General features: G+C 36.1%; 1 protein-coding gene across 9 annotated transcripts in view; it reads left to right on the top strand.

Annotated features, from left to right (window-relative positions):
- The window catches only part of NEK1 (NIMA related kinase 1), a 216960-nt gene that overhangs the window by 74761 nt on the left and 119277 nt on the right, over positions 1-22922 (top strand). For 7 of the 9 annotated variants that reach the window (XM_049631305.1, XM_049631310.1, XM_049631306.1 and 4 more), the window contains one exon: positions 19414-19516. In XM_049631305.1, coding sequence (XP_049487262.1) covers positions 19414-19516 — 103 coding nt within the window. Of the gene's footprint in view, positions 1-266; positions 399-11935; positions 12025-19413; positions 19517-22922 lie in introns of those variants that run through there. The other 2 variants (XM_049631313.1, XM_049631312.1) reach the window with 2 other exon arrangements.

Below are 22922 nucleotides of genomic sequence, written 5' to 3'. Positions count from 1 at the left end.
ATTAATGGGGGGTGGGAGAGAGGGGAAAGTGAGTGATGGGCATTGAGGAGGGCACTTGTTGGGATGAGCACTGGGTGTTGTATGGAAACCAATTTGACAATAAATTTCATATAAAAAAAAAGTCAGTTGGGAGTTCATGGAGGAATGTCCTACTCTGCCTGTCTCAAGTATTTGTCAGTGGGCTGCAGGTTATAAGGAAATTTAATTTTATCTATCATTTCCTTCTGCCTATGTTTCCCACACCAACTGTGCATGTTTATCTACAGAGGAATTTCACCTGGACTACATCTAGGATTTCCTAATGGGGCTATAGGTCATCACCATTTCCCAAATCCTGATGCTATTAGAAAATCTTTGAAAAGATTGAAGATTGTATCTAAACATGCCAATACAAACAGGCTGAACTATGATGATCCATAAATTCATCCTCATGTGTAATTTTGTTTTATGTCATGTATAGCTTAGTACTTATACTTTTCATATGTTTTCTGTATTGATTACACAGAATATGTCTTTGCCTTTTAGATGCAGTAATTTTCTTAGGTACAAATTTGGCCTTTGACTGCATGTGGCAAACATGCAGCTTTTTCATTTCAGCCTAATTTTTGTAGCTTATTTATATGTTATAGTCTGAGCATATGTAAAAGAACATGTGATAACTTTGAGCCAACATATGGTTGTAATAATTTCACCCACTTGCTTTAAATAAATCTGAATATATTTAAATGGAATCACACTTTATGCAAAATTCCAAAGTATGCTTTTTTTGTCTTTTTTTTCCCATATCACTTAGAATCCCACTTTTTTCTCTTTGTTGTTTGTGCTTGTTTTCTCTTTATATTCATCTCTGATTTATGGCTCTCTGTGATCCTGTTCATCAGATTTTTCTTTTTCATCCATTGAATTAACTTAATATGATAGCAGTCAGTAATTTTAATTTGCATGATTCCTTTTGTCTTAAGAATGCACACATGTTTATGGGGCATCTTGGTGGTTCACTCAGTTAAGCATCTGGCCCTTGGTTTCGGGTCAGGTCATGATCTCGCAGTTTGTGAGTTCAAGCCCCATATTGAGCTCTGTGCTGACAGCATGGAGCCTGTTTGGGATTCTCTCTCTCTCTCTCTCTCTCTCTCTCTGCTTTTCCCCTACACATGCTTATACACAAAGGATCTCTCTCTCTCTCTCACTCTCTCTCCCTCCCAAAATAAATAAATAAACTTAAAAAGATGCATATGTGTTTCCTTAGATATTCCCATTTCTTCTATAAAATGTCTGGTTAAAAAGGAGCAGATACTGGGGCACTTGGGTGGCATAGTCAGTTAAGCATCAGCTCTTCGGCTCGACTCAGGTCATGATCTCATGGTTTGTGAGCTCGAGCGCTGCATCAGGCTTTGTGCTAATGCTGTGGAGCCTGCTTGTGATTTTGTCTCTCCCTCTCTGTGCCCCTCCCCAGCTTGTGCTTGCTCTGTCTCTCAAAATAAATAAATAAACTTTAAAAAATGTAAAAAAAAAAAGTAGAACACGTATATAAAAAAGCAGATACCATTTTGTGAAAATTTAGTTATATTGCCTTCTTCTTGTCATCTTAAGGAGAATCCTTTCGAATGTAATAAAAACCTTTATGATCCCTCCCCCCATTATAGAAGATGATTTAAATGTAGGTGAGCAGAGGTAAATAATTGAGGTGAATATAAATTAATTTTATGAATTATATACACTAGCCTGAAGTATTAAGCTAATTGTAGATTCTGTTTTTGAGAGAGGAAGGCTACTTACCGACTCACAAATATGCATTTTTTTTTTTTATGAAATGAGAAAGCAAATTTTGTTCATGGCTTTTATCCTGTGGTGTTATTTATCTTTATAGTATAAAATTTGGCTTTATTTAGTTTTATATTAATCAAATCTAAAATAAATATGTATAGTATGATATAGAAAATGTTGGGGTTCTGAGCTGATGGCTAAGAAAGAATTCTTGAGACATCTTCAGTGTAAAAAGGTGGTTTTATTAAAATACGGAAATAGGACCTGTGAGCAGAAAGATCTGCACTGGGGTTGTGACAAGTGGGATTAGGAATAGTGTAAATCTAAGGTATTTTGGAAACAAGGTTTCTAGCACCTTGAGGGGGGTAGCTGATGTTAGGAAAAGGTCATTTATTAGTGTTTAGTAAAAACTCAGTCATGAGACCTTTCAGATTTATATCAGGGGGCCATAAGCTTAGAGTATGATTGCCAACATATATGTTGGGAGGGTGGTTGAGATAAAAAGTTTCCAAAGGAATTTTTATATGTTAAAGTAGACTTACAGGATCCTGGAGGTCAGGATAATGTTAAGCTAAGATTGCCTTTCACCCTTAGCAAAGTGTCATCATCAAGGCAGCTGAGTTCCTAGAGGAATGTTACTCTGCCTGTTTCAAGGACTTGTCAATGGACTATAAGCTGTAAGGAAATTTAATTTTTCATTTGCCTTTGTTTCCCACATGATAGTATAAAGAAAATAGAGAAAACTATGTTATGTTTCTTCACACTGTTCATCTTCCACAATGTTTCTTGATTCTGCATACTTGGAATGACAAATTGCACTATATTGGGCCATTTGCATCAAATTCCTATTATAACCTTGAAATGTTTGCATATATTTGAGTTTCAAATTGTCTTAAATGGCTCTGTTTCTCAGTTGCCTTTTCCAATATACCACATCTTCCATTCAATCTTTGTTTTGCATTAGATATATTTTCACTATTTTAATTTTCAGTTTTTAAATAATTTGTGGTTATAAGATCATTTTTATTTCATTTGTGTCAACTCTGTTGGCTTAGTGGTATTCAAATAAATAGTATGCATTTTCTTATGTTGCATGAATTTATTGTTATTATTGATGGTAGGTATTATTGAACTCTTATTGTATATCAACTTGTATTTATTCATTACAGCAACCCTATGGATTAGTTATTATTCTTTTAGTAAAAATGAAGAAATTAGAATTTATAGAGATTTAAAACTTATGCATGGTCAGGCAGCTAGTAAGTGGTAGAGTTCGGATTTAAACTAAATCCATCTGACTGTAGAATTCTTCTTAAACACTCTGTTATGAAGATACTACTCAAGATACTACTAGTGAATAAGGTAAAAAGTTATTGCTTTGGTTGGTTATAAAATTTTAAAATATTGGGTTAACATTAAAGATGATGCCAAGGATTGCATGAAGTTTCATATATACTCAGTGAATTTATTTTGGTTGTGTTTGAAGATATGGAAAACAGAAGAATTGGCAGACAACCAAAGATCATCAAGTATCATATAATTTTCAAAAAACATAGTCTATATACTAGACCAGTTTTCTTCGTGTTGATCCCTGGCAAGGTTAAAAGTGATGCCTGCAAACATCTTAGGAGGAAGTGGCAATCACTTGGACAAAGTATAAATTCACACAGAATATATTATGTCAAATTTTTTTGTTTTGTTTTGTTTTTTAGAATTATAGGCTAGAACTTTAGTTCTCAAACTGTGTGGTGAGGCAAACTGGAGCATCATAGTGCCATGGATATTTTATAATTTTGAAGGGAAACACAACTACATCTGTTGGACAAAGCACAGACCACTACTCAAACAGTTTGGTAGTAATTAATTAGTAAATAGAACTACTAGGTATTTCTGTTGGTCTAGAAGCATTGTGAAAAAATTAGATACCTCGTAGAGTAGATAAACCAAAGCAATTTATTGTTGCCAGGGTGTCTCAATGTAGATAAGGTGAAGAAATAGAAATAAAGATTGTTAGGTGGATTAGTAACTGGTTAAAGAATTATATGCAGAGGCTGCCGGTTGGTATTTTCATGTCATCCAAATAAAAATATGTAGAAGCTTGTCCTCCTCAAACTAATCTTCATTTTTAAGGGGTGCATTAAAAAACATTTAAAGGATACAGTCATCACATTTCCAGAAGATGTAAAGTGGAAAGAAATAGTAAATGTGTGGTACGATTGATCAGGAAACAAAATAATCTCAGTAGACCATAGCTACTATGAACCTGAATTAGATATAATTTAACAGGAATAAATTTGATAAACTTTTGAGTCTGAAAAATTACCTGATCAAAAAATTTATACCTAGAAAAAAAAATTTATACCTAGAAAAGGTTTATAAATAGCACACATTGAGAGAAATTGAGCTAGTGACCCTTCCTTGGCCCCTGGATCAAATAATAGCCTTTAAATGGCCTACGAGGTCTCATAGAGGCCTGTGTACTCCTTATTTTTGTGCTCCCTCTTTCTGTACTTCTGGTGGAGAAGTAAAAGACATGTGTTTTCTCATCCTTGTTCCTTTGCATCTCCTGCTTCCTCTGCCTAGCATGACTTTGCCTCTGCCCATTTTGCCTGGTTAATGCCTATTAATTATTCTGGCTTTCGTTTAGATTGGCATTTATTTACTAGCTAAATAAAATAAAATAATAAAATAAAATAAAATAAATAGAGGACCTGCTTGAGGAATTCTACTACCTTTTAATTTTGCCAAGTTCATTTTAAAAAATTTATCAGCCCTAATTCCATCCTTTGATAAAAGAATGGACATTTTGATGTGAAAAATGTAGATTGATGCCATCTTAGAATATAGATTATCCTTTTGGATTAAATAAATTTGGATTTGTAGAAAATATGTAGTCATTTCTTTATATTGTTGACAACTATTAAAAATTAGTGATAGAATACCACTGCTCAGAGAATGAACACTCGCTAGTCACAACTGCTGTTCTGAGCCTGAATTACTTGGTCCTTTGGGGTGCTCTCACATCTTGACATATGCGTCTGTATAGTAGAAATAGGCCTCTATGAAGAGGTCTCGAGCCTGAGTTGAGCATCTCCTCCCTTGGTCATTGCTTGGATGGTTGCAGGGGGAGCTTTTTGGGCATCCTTCATCTCTCTCACCATTACTTTTGCATCTAATACTATCATCTCAAGTTTTTTTTTATTTGTACATATTAATGCAATCGGGTCTCAACAAAACCTTGCCTTTGTCTCACAATAGGGTAGCTTTACAGCTCCCCCCCCTTTTTTTAGTGTGTTGATTTTACAGTTTAATACTGAGTTGTCCAATTTATTTCTTTTAATTTCAGATCCTGTAGAGGATATATTCACAATAGGTTAAATTAGGGGAAAAGAAGCAAGTTTAAACATGTTTCAAAGATTTGCTTCTCTCTTGCAAACTCCTTGTAAATGAAAAAGAAAAATAATAGAAAAGCCTTCAAGCTGGTATAATTGTGCTATAAGAATTTAAATGCCCTTATTTTTGGGGACACCTGGGTGGCTCAGTTGGTTGAGTGTCTGGCTCTTGATTTCAGCTCAGGTCATGATCTTGCAGTTTGTGAGATCAAGGCTTGCATCGAACTAGGGATTCTCCCTTTCTCTCTCCCCTCCCCTGCTCATGTGCTCTCTCTTTCAAAATAAATAAACTTAAAAAAACAAAGGCCGTTATCTTTTTTCTTTTTCTTTTTCTTTCTTTCTTTTTTCTTTTCTTTTCTTGTCTTTGCCCTTATCTTTTATAGCTAGTCATCATTGGTAAGGAGAAGATTTAACTACTGTGTGTGTGATATTCTCCTAATTCCATGCTTACTAATACCCAGTGTCTCATATTTACATATATATCCTATTACATGGATCAACAACTTTTACTCCTCCCTCATACTTAAGCTGTTGTCTTTGCCCCTCAATGTTTTGCTTTACTCAAAGGCATTTGCTCCTTTTTGTCCTTGTTATCCTCAAGTCCCCCTTTAATACTGCTTCCTTTGCTTAGTTCAGAGCTGCTCACATATTTCCTGTTTTAAAAATACTAGAAGCTAACCATCTTGTCACATCCCTTTTATAGGATTCTTAACCAAACATTCATCCCTCTTTTCTCCCCTGTTTGCTCATGGGAAAAGGAAAGTCACAAGTGGCTTTTTTGTCTTGCCTTTCTGCTTGCCGAAGTGATACAGGTGTTTTGGAAAAACTGAAGTATAGGAGGGTTTTAGGAAGCAGGAATGGAAATCACTACTCCTGTCTACAGAGGCAGTTACTGTAAAGACTTTGATCTTTTTTTCTTGCACTTTTTCTTCATATATTTTTCCTTAGTCACTGGAGATCAAGTCATGTATACAAATTTGTATCTGGTGGGGGTGGGGTTTTTTTTTAATCTAACATTTTTTACTATAACATTTTCCCATGCTGAAATCATTTGCAAGGGAATTTTGATGTCTGTAAGATTCCAGTGCCTGAATTACCATAATTTATCCATCGTTTGTAATTTTTCACTTTTTTGGAATATTTTTTGCCAAACTTTATGTTTCTCATTTCTGTATAATGGAATCTTAGAAGGGCAGTTAGTGGGTTAAAGGAGTTGGTCAGTTATGTTCTTGGTAAAGATCCTAGAAATAAACATTAATACATTTATCAAATTTATTTAACTAGATGCATTTATTAACTAAATATTATTAAATTTCTGGCTGGAAAAACTACCAATTTATGTTCATTCTAACAGTATATGACAGTGCCCCTTCCAGTACCAGTAGCTTTTTAAGAGCTGAAGTGTTTTTTTGTTTTGTTTTTTAATGTTTATTTATTTATTTTAGAGAGAGGAAGAGAGAAAGAGGAGCGCCAGTGAGCCAGTGGGGGGGGGGAGGGCAGAGAGCGAGAGGGAGAGAGAGAATCCCAAGCAGGTTCTGTGCTGGCAGCACAGAGCCCAACACAGGACTCGAACTCAAGAACTGAGATTATGACCTGAGCCGAAACCAAGAGTCAGATGCTTAACCAACTGAGCCACCCAAGTGCCCCAAGAAGTTTTCTTTTTTAAATGTTTACTTTTGAGAGAGAGAGAGAGAGAGCGCACAAAGAGAGGAGGGACAGAGAGATAGAGGGACAGAGGATCAGAAGCATGCTCTGTGCTGACAGCAGAGAGCCTGACGCTGGGCTCAAACTCACAAATCGTGAGATCATGACCTGAGACGAAGTCAGACGCTCAACTGACTGAGCCACCCAGGCACGCCAAGAAGTTTTTAAAATATATAAAATTAAAGTAGTAGAGGAGTTGAAGTTTTCACTGTATTCTATACTGGTTACACAAAAGGGTATTGGCACACTAGATACCTATAAAAATAGTGATTTGTAAGGATAACGATAATAAAAATAGGAGCTAATATTTAATTGGACACTTCCTTCCAGGACCACTTTCAAGTAATTTACATATATAGTGAATTCTTATTGCTTATTGATTGTGTGTTTGTGAATTAGACTACTTGCTAAAATTTATGCATAACCCCACAATCAATACTCCCAGTGCTTTCATGGTCATTCATGGACACGCACAGAGCAGCAAAAAATTTGAGGCACCCAATGCACGTATTCCAAGCTGAGGTTGAAAAGACAATGTTCTGCTTCCTTGTTTCAGCACTCATACACAAATGTGTTTTTTGTGTTGTATTCACATTTTTTTTTTACACTTGTGTGCATATTCTTGATGATTTCACTGTTTAAAATGGCCCTCAAACACAGTGTTGAAGTGTTGTCTGGTGTTCCTACGTGCAGAAAGGTTATGATGTGCCTTGTGGAGGAATTATTTGTGTCAAATGAGCTTTGCTCCAATGTGAGTTATAGTGTTATTGGCTGAGAATTCAGGCTATATACATTGAATAAAGTATCTTTAAATAGAAACACACGTAAAACAATGTTATATATCAATCCATTGTCAAAGATGTTGTAATAAGAGGCTAGCAGGAACATAACCCTGTGTTTCTCCTAGGGGATAATGATTCAGTATTCTCTACTTCAGTACTCATGGTGACTTTTTAGAACATAACTACTATGAATAATGGCAAGTGCCTATGGTATTTAGTTATTTATTTATCACCAATGCTATGGAGCAGGTATTATTATTCTCCCTATTTTACAGATGGAGAAATTGAGGCACTGCATAAACAAATAATATGTTGGAGGCCACATAACTGTTTATTAGTAAAAGTAGCATTTGAAAGTGGACAGTTTGTTTCCAGAGTTCGCTCATTTAACTGTTGTGCCATGTTGACTTTAGTGAGGATTATTTTTTTTTTTTTAATTTTTTTTTTTTTCAACGTTTTTAATTTATTTTTGGGACAGAGAGAGACAGAGCATGAACGGGGGAGGGGCAGAGAGAGAGGGAGACACAGAATCGGAAACAGGCTCCAGGCTCCGAGCCATCAGCCCAGAGCCTGACGCGGGGCTCGAACTCACAGACCGCGAGATCGTGACCTGGCTGAAGTCGGACGCTTAACCGACTGCGCCACCCAGGCGCCCCTAGTGAGGATTATTTATTAGGAAAATTAAAGGAGCTGGGAGAATCCAGCCACCATTAAAGAAAATATACTTAAAGGAGGAAGCTTGGAAGAATTGGATGGCTTTTCACGTAGAAGAAGAATCAGACTTATTTATATATTTCCACAGTGTAGAATTACTATGACTAGGAGAAGTAGAGAAACAGACTTTAGCTAATTATGAGGGCTGTTCAATGGGTGGACCATCATGCGATTTAGTGAATGTCCTCAAGCTGAAACTATTAAACTAGAGCTTTGAATGGCCATGTGCCAGGTATATCCAGGTGGGACTAGAGGAATGGTTTATTCAGCAAGAAGTTAGACTAGTTAATACTTAAGGTATCCTCCAATTTAAATATTATGATTCTTTTGCCTTGTACTTTTTAGTGGTCATTGGCATTAAAGAACATTGTCAAAGCATCTGGTTTTATTAAAATTTGTATGTCATTGTTGTTCCTGGTCAGGTCTTTTCCCTAATTCAAACTGAATCAGCAAACTGAAATTTATACACAACTAACTCTTTCACATTCTTTTTCTTATATTTTGCAATGCCCACATTTGCCTGCTCCTTTATGACTTCACTTATCTTTCCTCTTCCCTTCTTATCAGCAACTCTGGCCAGTCTGACTTTGCTTATATCTGTGTCTTATGTCTTAACATACCTCTTCAATTAGATTTTTTAAAAAAAGACTTTATTTTAGAGCAATTTTAGGTTCACAGCAAAACTGAGGGAGAAGGTACAGAGATTTCCTATATATTATCCCTGTCCCCCCATATACATAGCCTTCCCCCTTATCACCATCCCCCACCAGAGTGGTACATTTGTTGCAAAGGATGAACTTCCATTCAATTAACTTTTTAATATTAGAGCTTCAGCCATGTAAGACCATTTTATAAAACTATTGAGCGCCTCTTAACATTTGTGTTTTATAGATGCTTTTACTTTTCCAAGTCTTTTGCTCTCTATTGTATCATTTAATTTGAGTAAAGCTCACACCAATTCCGTTCCATCAGATGGACGTTATGCCATGGAACAGAGGAGGAAACTTAATGAATGACTTAATGAATAAGCCCCATATATTCTTAATGAACTTAATGAATAACTTAATGAATAAGCCCCATATATTCTTTTCCTATCTCATTAACTCTGTGCCATCCTAGCTCTTCTACTTTAAACCACACTGACTCATTTTTTATTTCTCTGATTATTTCTTCTACCTAGATTGTTACATGTTTTTGTGTTATTATCGCCTCTTAAAATAATCACTCATAATCATCCTTCAAAAATTTTAAATACCTCTTACCTGTAAAAGATTTGAGCTGTGGATGTGAAGTAACCTTGGCACTTATTCATGCCTTTGTATGAATAAGAAAAGGATGTAAAAGAATGTATAAGAAAAGGAAACGAAAAAACTTACTCCTTTTTTCCCTCCCCTCTTTTCAAGATGGAAAAAATGAGTTTGCCTTAGAATAATTACTTCCTTTGAACCCATTTTAATGTCTCTGCATTTTCCCAAATTCCTAGTTTATTACTATATAATTGTGGTTTATACAGTATTTATATTATCATTACTATACTGTTAATCTAGAATACTGTTTTACTTATTTTAGGCAGTATAATTTTGGAACTCAAAAGATAGAGTATTTAATTTGTCTAAAACAGTAAGTGTCTCTGAATTCTTAATAATGTTTAATGAACAAAATCACTATTAAATAAATTGACTATTTCTGACTTATCTCCATGAGTCTAGCACAAATAGTTTGTGTCCATAGTTTAGTATAGTTTTATTATTTTAGAGAGGAATATGAATATGAGTATGGATTTTTCTTTTAGTGTATATGAAGTAGTTAACAGAAATGCATGTGAAAAATTAAGACAGTTTGTAGGTTTTTAAGCATTATGAGGGGCTATAGAATCAATTAAACTAATTTTTGTCTTTTGTTATTCTTTTAATAAGGTTTATTGCTCTGATTTGTATATATCGAATCAACCTCGCATTTCTGGAATTCTGTTTTATACAGCTTTACATCTTCAAAGATCGACATAATATTGGCAAATAGTTGACAATAAGTATTTGTTTAATAAATGAGAGGGAAAAAGAAATAATGTTAAACAAAAATTACTGCACGTTGTAAGTTTGTGATGGAAGCAATGAGTAACGTAAACCTGCTTATTTAAACCAGCTCAGGAAAAGATTATTCGAGAAGCAAAACCTATAAATGATATAAATAAATACAACAGATAGTACTTTATATATGTACTATGAAAATCTGTAAATCAAAACTGTTATACATATGATCAGGTTTTAGTAAAATAATTCTAAGTATTAATATATGTCATTTGCAGGTTTAGACTGGCACACATTGAACATGGTATCTTAGGATGGGAAATCAAACATGTTTTACTTCTACAAAGGTTTGAGATGTGGTCAGGATACATAGCAGTGAGATCAGCAATTTTACTTAATTGCAAGTGGTTGTGTAAGCTTCTAGGACTCCCCAAAAGAGCCTGGAAGACATACAGTTTCATATCACACATCCGAGTATCATATTCTCTTAAAGTTTATCCTCCCTTGTCGGACCCAGCCTTGTATAATGGGCCTGTAGCCGACTAGAATCAAGCCTTGCCTGGACATATGCAGGAGATATGTTGCATCCAGACTAGATAATAATCTTATAATTATACAGTGTATAATATGACGGCTAGAGTATAGCACATGTGTACTACAGAGGCATATACAAATTTCTCATTCATTATTCTTTTTTTTTAGTATTTTTTATTTTTATTTTTTAATTTACATCCAAATTGGCATACACTGCAATAATGATTTCAGGAGTAGATTCCAGTGATTGATCCCCTATGTATAGGGGATCAGTGCTCATTCAAGCAAGTATCTTTCTTAATGCCCCTTATCCATTTAGCTCATTCCCCCTCCCAAAACCCCTCCAGGAACCCTCTGTTTGTTCTCTATATTTAAGAGTCTTTTATGTTTTGTCCCCTCCCTGTTTTTATATTATTTTTTGCTTCCCTTCCCTTATGTTCATCTGTTTTGTATCTTAAGTTCCTTATATGAGTGAAGTCATATGATATTTGTGTTTCTCTGATAAATTTTGCTTAGCATAATACCCTCCAGTTCTATCCACATAGTTGCAGATGGCAAGATTTCATTCTTTTTGATTGCCGAGTAATACTCCATTGTATATATACACCACATCTTCTTTTTATCCATTCATCCGTCAATGGACATTTAGACTCTTTCCATACTTCGGCTACTGTCGATAGCACTACTATAAATATTGGGGTGCATGTGTCCCATCGAAACAGCATACCTGTATCCCTTGGATAAATACCTTGTAGTGCAGTTGCTGGGTCATAGGATAGTTCTATTTTTAATTTTTTGAGGAACCTCCATACTGTTTTCCAGAGTGGCTGCACCTGTTTGCATTCCCATCGGCAGTGCAAAAGAGATCCTCTTTCTTCGCATCCTCGCCAACATCTGTCATTGCCTGAGTTGTTAATGTTGTCCAATCTGACAGGTGTGAGGTGGTATTTCATGGTGGTTTTGATTTATACTTCCTTGATGATGAGTGACGTTGAGCATTTTTTCATTTGTCTATTAGCCACCTGGATGTCTTCTTTGGAGAAGTGTCTATTCATGTCTGTTGCCCATTTCTTCACTGGATCATTTGTTTTTTGGATGTTGAGTTTGGTAAGTTCTTTATAGATTTTGGATACCAACCCTTTATCTGATATGTCATTTGCAAATATCTTCTCCCATTCTGTTGGTTGCCTTTTAGTTTTGCTGATTGTTTCCTTCACTGTGCAGAAGGTTTTTATTTTGATGAGGTCCTGATAGTTCATTTTTGCTTTTGTTTCCCTTGCCTCTACAGACATGTCAAGTGTTACTGCGGCCGAGGTCAGAGACGTTTTTGCCTGCTTTCTTTTCTAGGATATCGGTGGCTTTCTGTCTTACATTTAGGTCTTTCATCCATTTTGAGTTTATTTTTGTGTATGGTATAAGAAAGTGGTCCAAGTTCATTCTTCTGCATGTTGCTGTCTAGTTTTCCCAGCACCATTTGCTGAAGAGACTGTCTTTATTCCATTGGGTACTCTTCCCTGCTTTGTCAAAGATTAGTTGGCCATAAGTTTGTGGGTCTGTTTCTGGGTTCTCTATTCTGTTCCACTGATCCGAGTGTTTGTTTTTTGCCAGCACCATACTGTCTTGATGATTAAACCTTAGTAATACATCTTGAAGTCCGAGTCTATGATGTCTCCAGCTTTGGTTTTCTTTTTCAGTATTGCTTTGGCTATTCGGGGTCTTTTCTGGGTCCATACAAATTTTAGTGTTGTTTGTTCTGCTCTGTGAAGAATGCTAGTGTTATTTTGATAGGGATTGCATTGAATTAATAGATTCCTTTGGGTAGTATTGGCATTTTAACAATGTTTGTTCTTCCAATCCAGGAGCATGGAATATTTTTCCATTTTTTTCCTGTGTTCTTTAAATTCTTTCATAAGCTTTTAATAGGTTTTTCACCTTTTTGGATATGTTTATTCCTAGGTATTTTATGGGTTTTGGTGCAATTGTAAATGGGATTGATTCCTTGATTTCTCTTTCTGTTGCTTCATTATTGGTATATAGGAATGCAACTGATTTCTGTGAATTGATTTTATATCCTGCGACTTTGCTGAATTCATGGATCAGTTCTAGCAGTTTTTTGGTAGAATCTTTTGGGTTTTCCGTATAGACTATCATGTCCTCTGCAAAGTGTGAAAGTTTGATTTCTTCCTGGCCGATTTGGGTGCCTTTAATTCCTTTGTGTTGTCTGACTGCTGAGGCTAAGACTTCCAATACTATGTTGAATAACAGTGGTGAGAGTGGATATCCCTGTCGTGTTCCTGACTGTAGGGGGTAAGCTCTTAGTTTTTCTCCATTGAGGATGATATTAGCGATGGGTCTTTCATATATGGCTTTTATGATCTTGAGGTATGATCCTTGTATCCCTATTTTCTTGAGGGTTTTTATCAAGAAAGGATGCTGTATTTTGTCAAATGCTGTCTCTGCATCTGTTGAGAGGATCATGTGGTTCTTGTCGTTTCTTTTATTGATATGATGTGTCACATTGATTGTTTTGCAGATATTGAGCCAGTCCTGCATCCCAGGTATAAATCCCACTTGGTCATGGTAAATAATTTTTTTAATGTATTGTTGGATCGGTTGACTAGTATCTTGTTGAGGATTTTTTGCATCCGTGTTCATCAGGGAAATTTGTCCGTAGTTCCCACTTTTAGTGGGGTGGGGTCTTCGTCTGGTTTTGGAATAAAGGTAATGCTGGCTTCATGGAAAGAGTTTGGAAGTTTTCCTTCCATTTCTATTTTTTGGAACAGCTTCAAGAGAATAGGTGTTAACTCTTCCTTAAATGTTTGGTAGAATTCCCCTGGAAAGCCATCTGACCTTGGACTCTTGTTTTTTGGGAGATTTTTGATTACTAATTCTATTTCTTTACTGGTTATGGGTCTGCTCAGATGTTCTATTTCGCTAGTGTATATGTTTCTAGGAATTTGTCCATTTCTTCCAGATGGCCTATTTTATTGGCATATAATTGCTTATAATATTCTCTTACTATTTGTATTTCTGCTGTGTTGGTTGTAATCTCTCCTGTTTCATTCTTGATTTTATGTATTTGGGTCCTTTCCTTTTTCTTTTTGATAAAACTGGTGAGGGGGTTATCAATTTTGTTAATTCTTTCAAAGAAACAGCTCCTGGTTTCATTGATCTGTTTTACTTGGGGTTTTTTTTGGGGGGGGAGGTTCAGTAGCATTGATTTCTTCTGTAATATTTATTATTTCCTGTCTTCTGCTTGTTTTGGAATTTATTTTTTCTATTTTCCATCTCTGTAAGGTGGAAGGTTGGGTTGTGTATCTGAGACCTTTCTTCCTTCTTTAGTAAGGCCTGGATTGCTATATTCTTCCCTCTTATGACTCCTTTTCTGCATCCCAGAGGTTTGGGGCTGCGGTCTTATCATTTTCATTGGCTTCCTTGTACTTTTTAATTTCCTTTTTAACTTCTTGGTTAGCCCATTCATTCTTGAATAGAATGTTCTTTAGTCTCCAAGTATTTGTTATTTTTCCAAATTTTTTTTATGGTTGATTTTGAGTTTCATGGTGTTGTGGTCTGAAAATATGCACGGTATGATCTTGATCTTTTTTTACTTGTTGAGGGCTGATTTATGTCCCAGTATGTGATCTATTCTGGAGAGTGTTCCATGTGCACTCGAGAAGAATGTGTATTCTGCTGCTTTAGGATGAAATGTTCTGAATATATCTGTTAAGTCCATCTGGTCCAGTGTGTCATTCAAAGCTATTGTTTCCTTGTTGATTTTCTGTTTAGATGATCTGTCCATTGTTGTAAGTGGGGTGTTGAAGTCCCCTACTATTATGGTGTTATCAATGAGTTTCTTTATGTTTGTGATTAAATGATTTATATATTTGGGTGCTTTCATGTTTGGAGCATAATTGTTTATAATTATTAGATCTTCTTGGTGAATAGACCCCTTAATTATGATATACGGCCCTTCTTCATCTCTTGTTATAGTGTTTATTTTAAAATCTATATTGTCTGATATAAGTATGGCTACTCCGGCTTTCTCTTGATGTCCATTAACATGATGGATGGTTCTCTATCCCCTTACTTTTAATCTGAAGGTGTCTTTAAGTTTAAAATGGGTCTCTTGTAAACAGCATTTAGATGGATCTTGTTTTCTTATCCATTTCTATTACTCTGTGTCTTTTGATTGGAGTGTTTAGTCCATTGATGTTTTGAGTGAGTATTGAAAAATATAAATTTATTGCCATTATATTGCCTGTAGGGTTGGAGTTTCTGTTGTTGTTCTCTGGTCCTTTCTCATCTTTGTCGCCTTTGGTCTATTTTTTCTGTTTTTTAATCTTTTCTTCCCTCAGAGAGTCCCCCTTAAAATTTCTTGCAGGGCTGGTTTAGTGGTCATGAACTCCTTTAGTTTTTGTTTGTCTGGGAAACTTTTTATCTCTCCTATTTTTAATGACAGTCTTGCTGGATAAAGAATTCTTGGCTGCATATTTTTCCAATTCAGCACACTGAATAATATATCCTGCCACTCCTTTCTGGCCTGCCAAGTTTCTATGGATAGGTCTGCTGCAAACCTGATCTGTCTTCCCTTGTAGGTTAAGGACTTTTTTTTCCCCTTGCTGCTTTCATGAATCTTTCCTTGCCTGAGTGAGTATTTGGTGAATTTGACTATGATACGCCTTGTTGATGGTTGGTTTTTGTTGAATCTATTGGGAATCCTCTGTGCTTCTTGGATTTTGATGTCTGTGTCTTTTCCCAGGTTAGGAAAATTTTCTGCTCTGATTTGCTCACATAAGCTTTGAGACCCCTATGATTCTGATGTTAATTCCTTTTTAGTGAGTCACTAAGTTATCTAATTCTTATATCCTGCTCTTTTGCCTTAGTCTCCCTCTTTTTTTCTGCTTCATTATTCTCCATAAGTTTGTCCTCTATATTGCTGATTTGCTGCTCTGCTTCATCCGTTATTGCCGCCACTGCATACATTCGAGAACAGCTCAGTTATAGCATTTTTGATTTCATCCCGACTACTTTTACTTCTTTTACCTCCACAGAAAGGGATTCTAATCTATCTTCAACCCCAGCTAGTATTCTTACGATTGTGATTCTAAATTCTTGTTCAGATTCTAAATTCTAAATTCTATCTTGCTTGTGTCTGTATTGACTAAGTACCTGGCTGTTATTTCTTCCTCTTCTTTCTTTTGGGGTGAATTCCTTTGTTTTGTCGTTTTGAAGGAAGAAAAGGAATTAATAGAGTAAAAAAAATAAAAATTAAAAAATTAAAAACCACACAAAAAATCAAATAAAGGATGCCAGATCCTAGGTGTGTTTTGGTCTGGTTGTTGAAAGAAACTTGATAGAATAGAGAAAAAAGGGAATGAAAAGAAAAAAAAGGAGAAAAAAGGAAAACATTAGAAAATTTGAGAAAACGAATACAGTAAAATAGAATAAAAGGAGATGATGACAATAAAATAGTTTTAAAAATTTACAAAAAAGTGAAAAATACAGCAGAAAATATTTAAAGAACAATCTTTTTATGTAAAAATGGAAAAAAGAATTAATTTTTTTTCTGTCTTTATTCAAGAATAAAGAAAGAAAAAGGAAACAACAATTGAATAGATGGACCGGTGAACAGAATGAGATACGATTGAAATTACATACAGTTTCCCCTAGGAGTCAAACTATGAAGCACTTTACAGTCCATAAACTAAGCAGGTGGAGAGACTTATGGTGTTCTTCAAGACTTGTGGTTGGCCCAGTTCGGGGTGGGGGGAGGCTTAGTTTAATGGCTCCATTCTCCACTAGATGGCACTGCTTAGCTTACTGGGGTGGATTGTTGTGGCGCATGTAGGTGTGTATGTTCATGCGTGGGAGGAGTGAAAATGGTGTCACCCAGGTACCCAGTCTCTAGTTTCAGAAGTCTGTGCTGCCCTCAACCAGCATCCCTCCTTTGTCTCTGGCTTCTGTCCACTCCCCATTTCTACACGGTCCGTGACCAAACCATCAGGCTGCCAGGTGGCACCTCCCTCCTGAGTTTTATCTCAGATGGGGCTGTGTTTACCAACACTTTACTTCTGAGGGACTGCGGCCTTGACCTACTCAGACCCTCTGGGGGTGGGTCTTGCCCAGCAATGGCCAGATGCCAGCTGCACCAAGGAACATTCGTGCAACAGTGCTACTGCCAATATTCAGAGACTGAAGCCGGGCACTAGCCTGCCCCAGAAAAAGTTCCTGTGATCATGTGGCAGCAGCATTTCAGGGATTATGGCAAATCACAACACACATCTGGTGCCAGGCTTCACCCCCAATGTCCTTGTTCCAAAATCAGTGAATGTGGCTGATCTCTGGGGTCTGTTGGGACTCTTTCCTGTCGGATGTCCACATAGCCTCTACCAAATGTTTCATCAGGGGAACCACCTCTCCCCGTGTTACCTGAGGACCCCTGGGACTTCTCTCTTTGCTCCTGGGGATTCACCCTTCCTACCAGAGCACTGCCAGGTATCGAGCTGTGGTGTTTTAGACTCTGTGCTCCCCTGTTTAGAGAGTGTTAATGGAATTTAAACCCTCTCCTCTCTCCTTTCTCCTTTCTCCTTTCTCCTTTCTCCTTTCTCCTTTCTCCTTTCTCCTTTCTCCCTGTTTTGTTCAGTCCCTTGCAGCTGTTTCCACTCTTCCTCTTTCTCTCCAACTGCTTTTGTTGGGGGGATGCTTTTCCCGTACTCTTCCCCCCGTCTCTGTCCTCTCTCCACAAGCAAAGACAGCTCCCTGCCCTCCACAGCTTCTCTCTCCCCCAGTTCACCTCTCCATGCTGCATACCTGCTGAGTTCTGTGGTTCAAGTTGTGCAGCTTGTTGTGTTAATCCTCAATCAGTTTTCTAGGTGTGCAAGATAGTTTAGTGTTGGTCTGGCTGCATTTCAGGGAAGAGAGATGCAAAAAAACCCTTCCATTTTGTTCCACCATCTTGGCCCCCTTCTCTCATTGATTATTCTTAATCTACTCAATCTACCAGGGGTTATGTAAAGTACATTTCTGAATTTGATGATGTGACACTAGATTAAGAGTTAGCTACCTACACATACCTGACAGTCATAATAAAAGGCTCTTAACCAGCTATGGAGATTATCTAATCCTATAAAATTCCAGTGATGGGAATCAGAAAGTGTTTAAACCTATTGGAAGACAGAAAGTGCATTATTTCCTGTATTTTTCAGAGCATAACTTAGTTATGGTCTTGAAGAAAGGCTGTAGGAAGTTTGTGTGCCTTAGTAGTCAAAATTTGAGTAGAGGCACAGCCAGTCCACTTGCTCATCTTTCTGACTCACCTCCAAAATTAACTACAATTGATACTATGCTATGAGTTCTCTGATTATTGGAGCTGGGTTTTATTCATTTTTCTATCTCTCAAAATATACAACAGGCATAATATGTAAAAGGCACTGTATATGTTAGGTACAGAATAACAGGCACAACGTATATTAGATGTTCAATAAATGGTTGTTACTTGTAGTTTTTATTTGTAGCCTAAGCTTAACATGTTTACATTCTTTAATAATTGTCAGAGAAAGGTACAGTAATATAACCTATCCATTTTACTTTTTAATATTCAAGGAATTCAGACATTGCTTTTTGTCTTTGAAAGCTCACACAAACTTTTATTCCTTTCATTTTTGAAATTGCTGCTATGCTGCTTTAATTTTACTTCAATATTGTTGAAAGAAGGTTTTTAGGTATATTTGATACAGAATTCTGAAAAAACTTAACTACTGGAAAATATTGAGATTCTTCTATAATGAAGTATAATCTAAAATAATTTTATATGTAGAATAAATAAATATAAGAGAAACCTTGGTTTCTCTTTGGAGTAGTAGAATAGATTTTACTTTTATTTAAAATAGTAAAGAACGGGGCACCTGGGTGGCTTATTCAGTTGGCTGCTCCTGGTTTCTGCTCAAGTCATGATTTCACAGTTTTGTGAGTTCGAGTCCCACATTGGACTCTGTGTTGGCAGCACGGAGCCTCTTTGGGATTCTCTCTTCCCTGCCTCTCTGCCCCTCGCCAACTTGCCCTCTCTCTCAAATGATCTTAAAAAACAATTTTAAAATAAGTAGTAAAGAAAGGGGCACCTGGGTTGCTCCGTTGGTTTAGTATCCCACTCTTGATTTCCGCTCAGGTCATGATCTTATAGTTGTGAGATGGAGCCCCGTGTCAGGCTCTGTGTGGGCATGGAGTCTACTTAAGATTCTCTTTGCCTCTCTCTCTGCCCCTTACTTATTCGCAGTTATGCGTGCACTCAAAAACAAAACAAATAAAAGAATAGTAAAGAACGTGATTTAGGTAGTGAATACTAATATATATGTAGCTATTTCTTCATTAAGAAGGTTTTATTTCATATCAGTCTTCATATTCTGCAACAAAGAACATTTTGAATAAGTCTAATTTTTAACTTTTTGAAATATTTAATGTTCAGAATTTCTGATTTTGTTATTTGTCCGAATTACTTAGGCAAAAAGGGCAACTAGCTGTGGAAAGAGCTAAACAAGTGGAAGAGTTCCTACAGCGAAAACGGGAAGCACGGCAAAATAAAGCTCGAGCCGAAGGGCATATGGTATGATTTTTCTTTTTTTTTGAGATTTTGAGCATATTAATATTCAGAGTGAAGTTCTGGAAAAAGGTAGGTATAAATGAATTATGTTTCTTTACAAACATTTAAACATTTACTGAATAAAAAGTTGTGACATATCTTCTCTTCTGCCTTGTCTTTTATACCAAGGTGAAATTCTGTTGATGGTTTGCTTAATTAGGAGTAAGTTTACAGCTCTATCTTTGTTTAAAAAGGGTAGAAGTAGACATAGCAACCCAGATATTTATATTAAAACAAATGAGTTTTTACATTGCTGCCTTTGTTTTTCATACATGCTTTTGGTTTTAAATACTTTTAGGTAGCAAAGAATTGTAAAAGAAAAATGGGAAACCTTCAGATAAATATAACTACATATCTTTTCAAAAGCACATTAGAAGCAAAAGTATATTAAAACCTCCAATTATTCCAGCTAACTAAATTAAGTCACATATCCAAGAAGATATTAATGGTTTTTAGATAATTATTTTAGTACTTAAAACTTAATAGTTTTGACTTGTAGAGGTATACAAATGCCTTTTGACCTTTTGTCCACAGAATAACTGATGATTGTTTCTATCAGCTCACCACACCATGAGGCATCCTGCTAACCTAGGAAATAAGTCAGTGATATGGTAGTATATTTTGATTAGATTTATAACTTAGAGTAGATCCTAACTGGTATCGATGTGAGTTAATTAATGTAGTTATTTCAAATTTTAGCAGTTTTTTTCTTTGCAATGTCATTGAAAGATACTTAGATGTTTTAATGGTTACCCTTTATATTTTTAACACGTGAGTTTGTTTTTTGATTTTGGAATTAATTTGTGCTTGTATCCCTCCTGTAGATAGTAGAAGAGAACCTCCTGTGTTTTCTCTTACCCCATATCTCCAAAGTTAATAGCATCTGGAATTTTAGTTACAGATTTTAATTTGAAATATTTTAAAACAATTATTAGACTTATCAAGATTTATATATTTCTTTCCTTATCACTGTTCCTTATATTCTATTCTGCTCTCACTTTGTCTTTATGGTAGAGAATATTCTCTGGCAATTCTCTTGGACAGAAACTTCCCAAGATTTCTTGGGAAATGTCTTTATTTTGTCCTTTTGCTTGAATAATTTGTAGTGGTGGTTATTTGGTGAATTTGATTACCATTTGTATGTCTGAAAAAAATATTTTGCCTTCATTTTTGAGAAATATTTTTGGTGAGTATAATATAGGTTGAAAATTTTTTCTTTCAGAACTTTAAAGATGATTCTCCAGTTATCTTCTGGCATGCCTGTTTCTGACAAGAAGTTTGCTGTCATTCTTATCTTTTTCCTGTATATGTAATGTATCTTTTTTCTCCACTGACTTTTAACATTTTATCACTGGAAGCAATTTTTTTTAATGTTTATTTTTTTATTTTTGAGAGACACAGCATGAGTGGGGAAAGGGCAGAAGGAGAGGGACAGAGGATCTGAAGTGGGCTCTGTGCTCAGAGCAGAGAGCCCAATGCGGGACTCGAACTCAATGAACTACAAGATCATGACCTGAGCTAAAGTAGGACCCTTAACCGACTGAGCCACCCAGGCATCCCCACTAGAAGCACTTTGATTACAATGTAGTTTGGTGTAGTTTTTTTCATGTTTATTTTGTTGGCATTGTTTGAGCTTCTTGGATCTGCGAATTTATAATTTTCATCAAATTTGGAAAAATTTTATGTATTATTTATTGAAAACTTTTTTTCTGTTCTCTCTCTTTGATTCCAGGATTCTCATTACCCATCCACTAGACTGTGTGATGTTCTCTCCACATCCCTCTGTTCATTTTTTTTCACTCTTTTTTCTACTTTTCGTTTTGGATAGTTTTTCTTTCTATACCTTCAGCCTTCAGGTTCATTAATATTTTCTTCTGCTTTGTCTAATCTATTAATCTCATCCAGACATTGTATTTTTTTCATCTCAGAAATTTTTTTCATCTTGTATTTTTTAATTTACAGTTTATTTGGGTCATTTCTATACTTTCTGCGTCTCTCCCTATAGTGTTTATGCTTTTCTCTACATTCTTAAATTTGAACATAGAGGCACCTGGGTGACTCAGTTGGTTGAGCGTCCGAGTTTGGCTCAAGTCATGATCTTGAGGTTCATGAGTTCATGAACCTGTTCACGACAGTTCACGAGTTCACGACAGCTTGGAGCCTGGAGCCTGCTTTGGATTCTGCATCTCCCTCTCTCTCTGTCCCTTCCCCTCTTGTGCTCTCTCTCTCAAAATAAACATTAAAAATAAAAATTTGAACATAGTTATAATAGATGTTTTAATGACCTTTTGTAATAATTCTGTTATTTTTGTCATTTTTGGTTGATTTTTGTCCTCACTGGAGTCTTCTTTTTCTGCTTTTTCATACACCCGGTAATTTGTGATTGGATGCCCAGCATTGTGTATTTTATCTTGGATTTCTTTGTATTTAAATATGTTGGGGCTTGGGGCGCCTGGGTGGCGCAGTCGGTTAAGCGTCCGACTTCAGCCAGGTCACGATCTCACGGTCCGTGAGTTCGAGCCCCGCGTCAGGCTCTGGGCTGATGGCTCGGAGCCTGGAGCCTGTTTCCGACTCTGTGTCTCCCTCTCTCTCTGCCCCTCCCCCGTTCATGCTCTGTCTCTCTCTGTCCCAAAAATAAATAAAAAATGTTGGAAAAAAAAATTTTAAATATGTTGGGGCTTTATTCTAGGATGCAGTTAAGCTACTTAGAAACGATTTGAGTCTTTCAAGGCTTGCTTTTAAAATCTACTAGGCAGGTCCAGAACAGCCTTAAGTCTAGAACTAATTTGGCCCCATTTCTTCAAATACTGCTTCTTCTCCTTTTTCTCTTTAAGAGAACTCATATTAGATGGTTAGCTTGGAACTTTCATCAAAGGTCCCTTTTTCTGTGTTTCTTTTTTATCCTTTTTATCCCTTTCTCTCTTATTATTGTGTTTTAGAAGTATTCCTAGGCTTAAATTTCAGCTAACATATTCTTTTGTTTTGTCTACTCTGCTGTTCAGCCCATCTAATGAATTTCTTTTCATTTAGAAACTTATGTTTTCATGTCCATGAATTCTAATTTGTTTTCCCCTAAATCTCGTTAATTATATTCTCATTTTTCTGATAATACTATAGTCATTGATTAGTCTTTTTTTTTTTTTTCTTAGTGTGCTATTGGCCTTCTTACCTTGGTTTCTTCTGTTTTTAACTTCTCTATTTCACAGTGTCAGCATTTATCAGATGTTTGGTGTTCACGACACTGTGTTCATATTTGGGAGTATCTTTTATTGCTCCTTACCTTTGAGTGGCCCCCTGGTGAGATGGGAGAGTGCTACTGTCTTCTGTGCAGTTTTCAGTGAGAGTAGAGAATGGATGGGACATATTGATA

This window comes from Panthera uncia, chromosome B1, assembly GCF_023721935.1.
Source record: "Panthera uncia isolate 11264 chromosome B1, Puncia_PCG_1.0, whole genome shotgun sequence".
In the NCBI taxonomy this organism is placed as follows: domain Eukaryota; kingdom Metazoa; phylum Chordata; class Mammalia; order Carnivora; family Felidae; genus Panthera; species Panthera uncia.
This window is presented reverse-complemented; position numbering and strand designations above follow the sequence as displayed.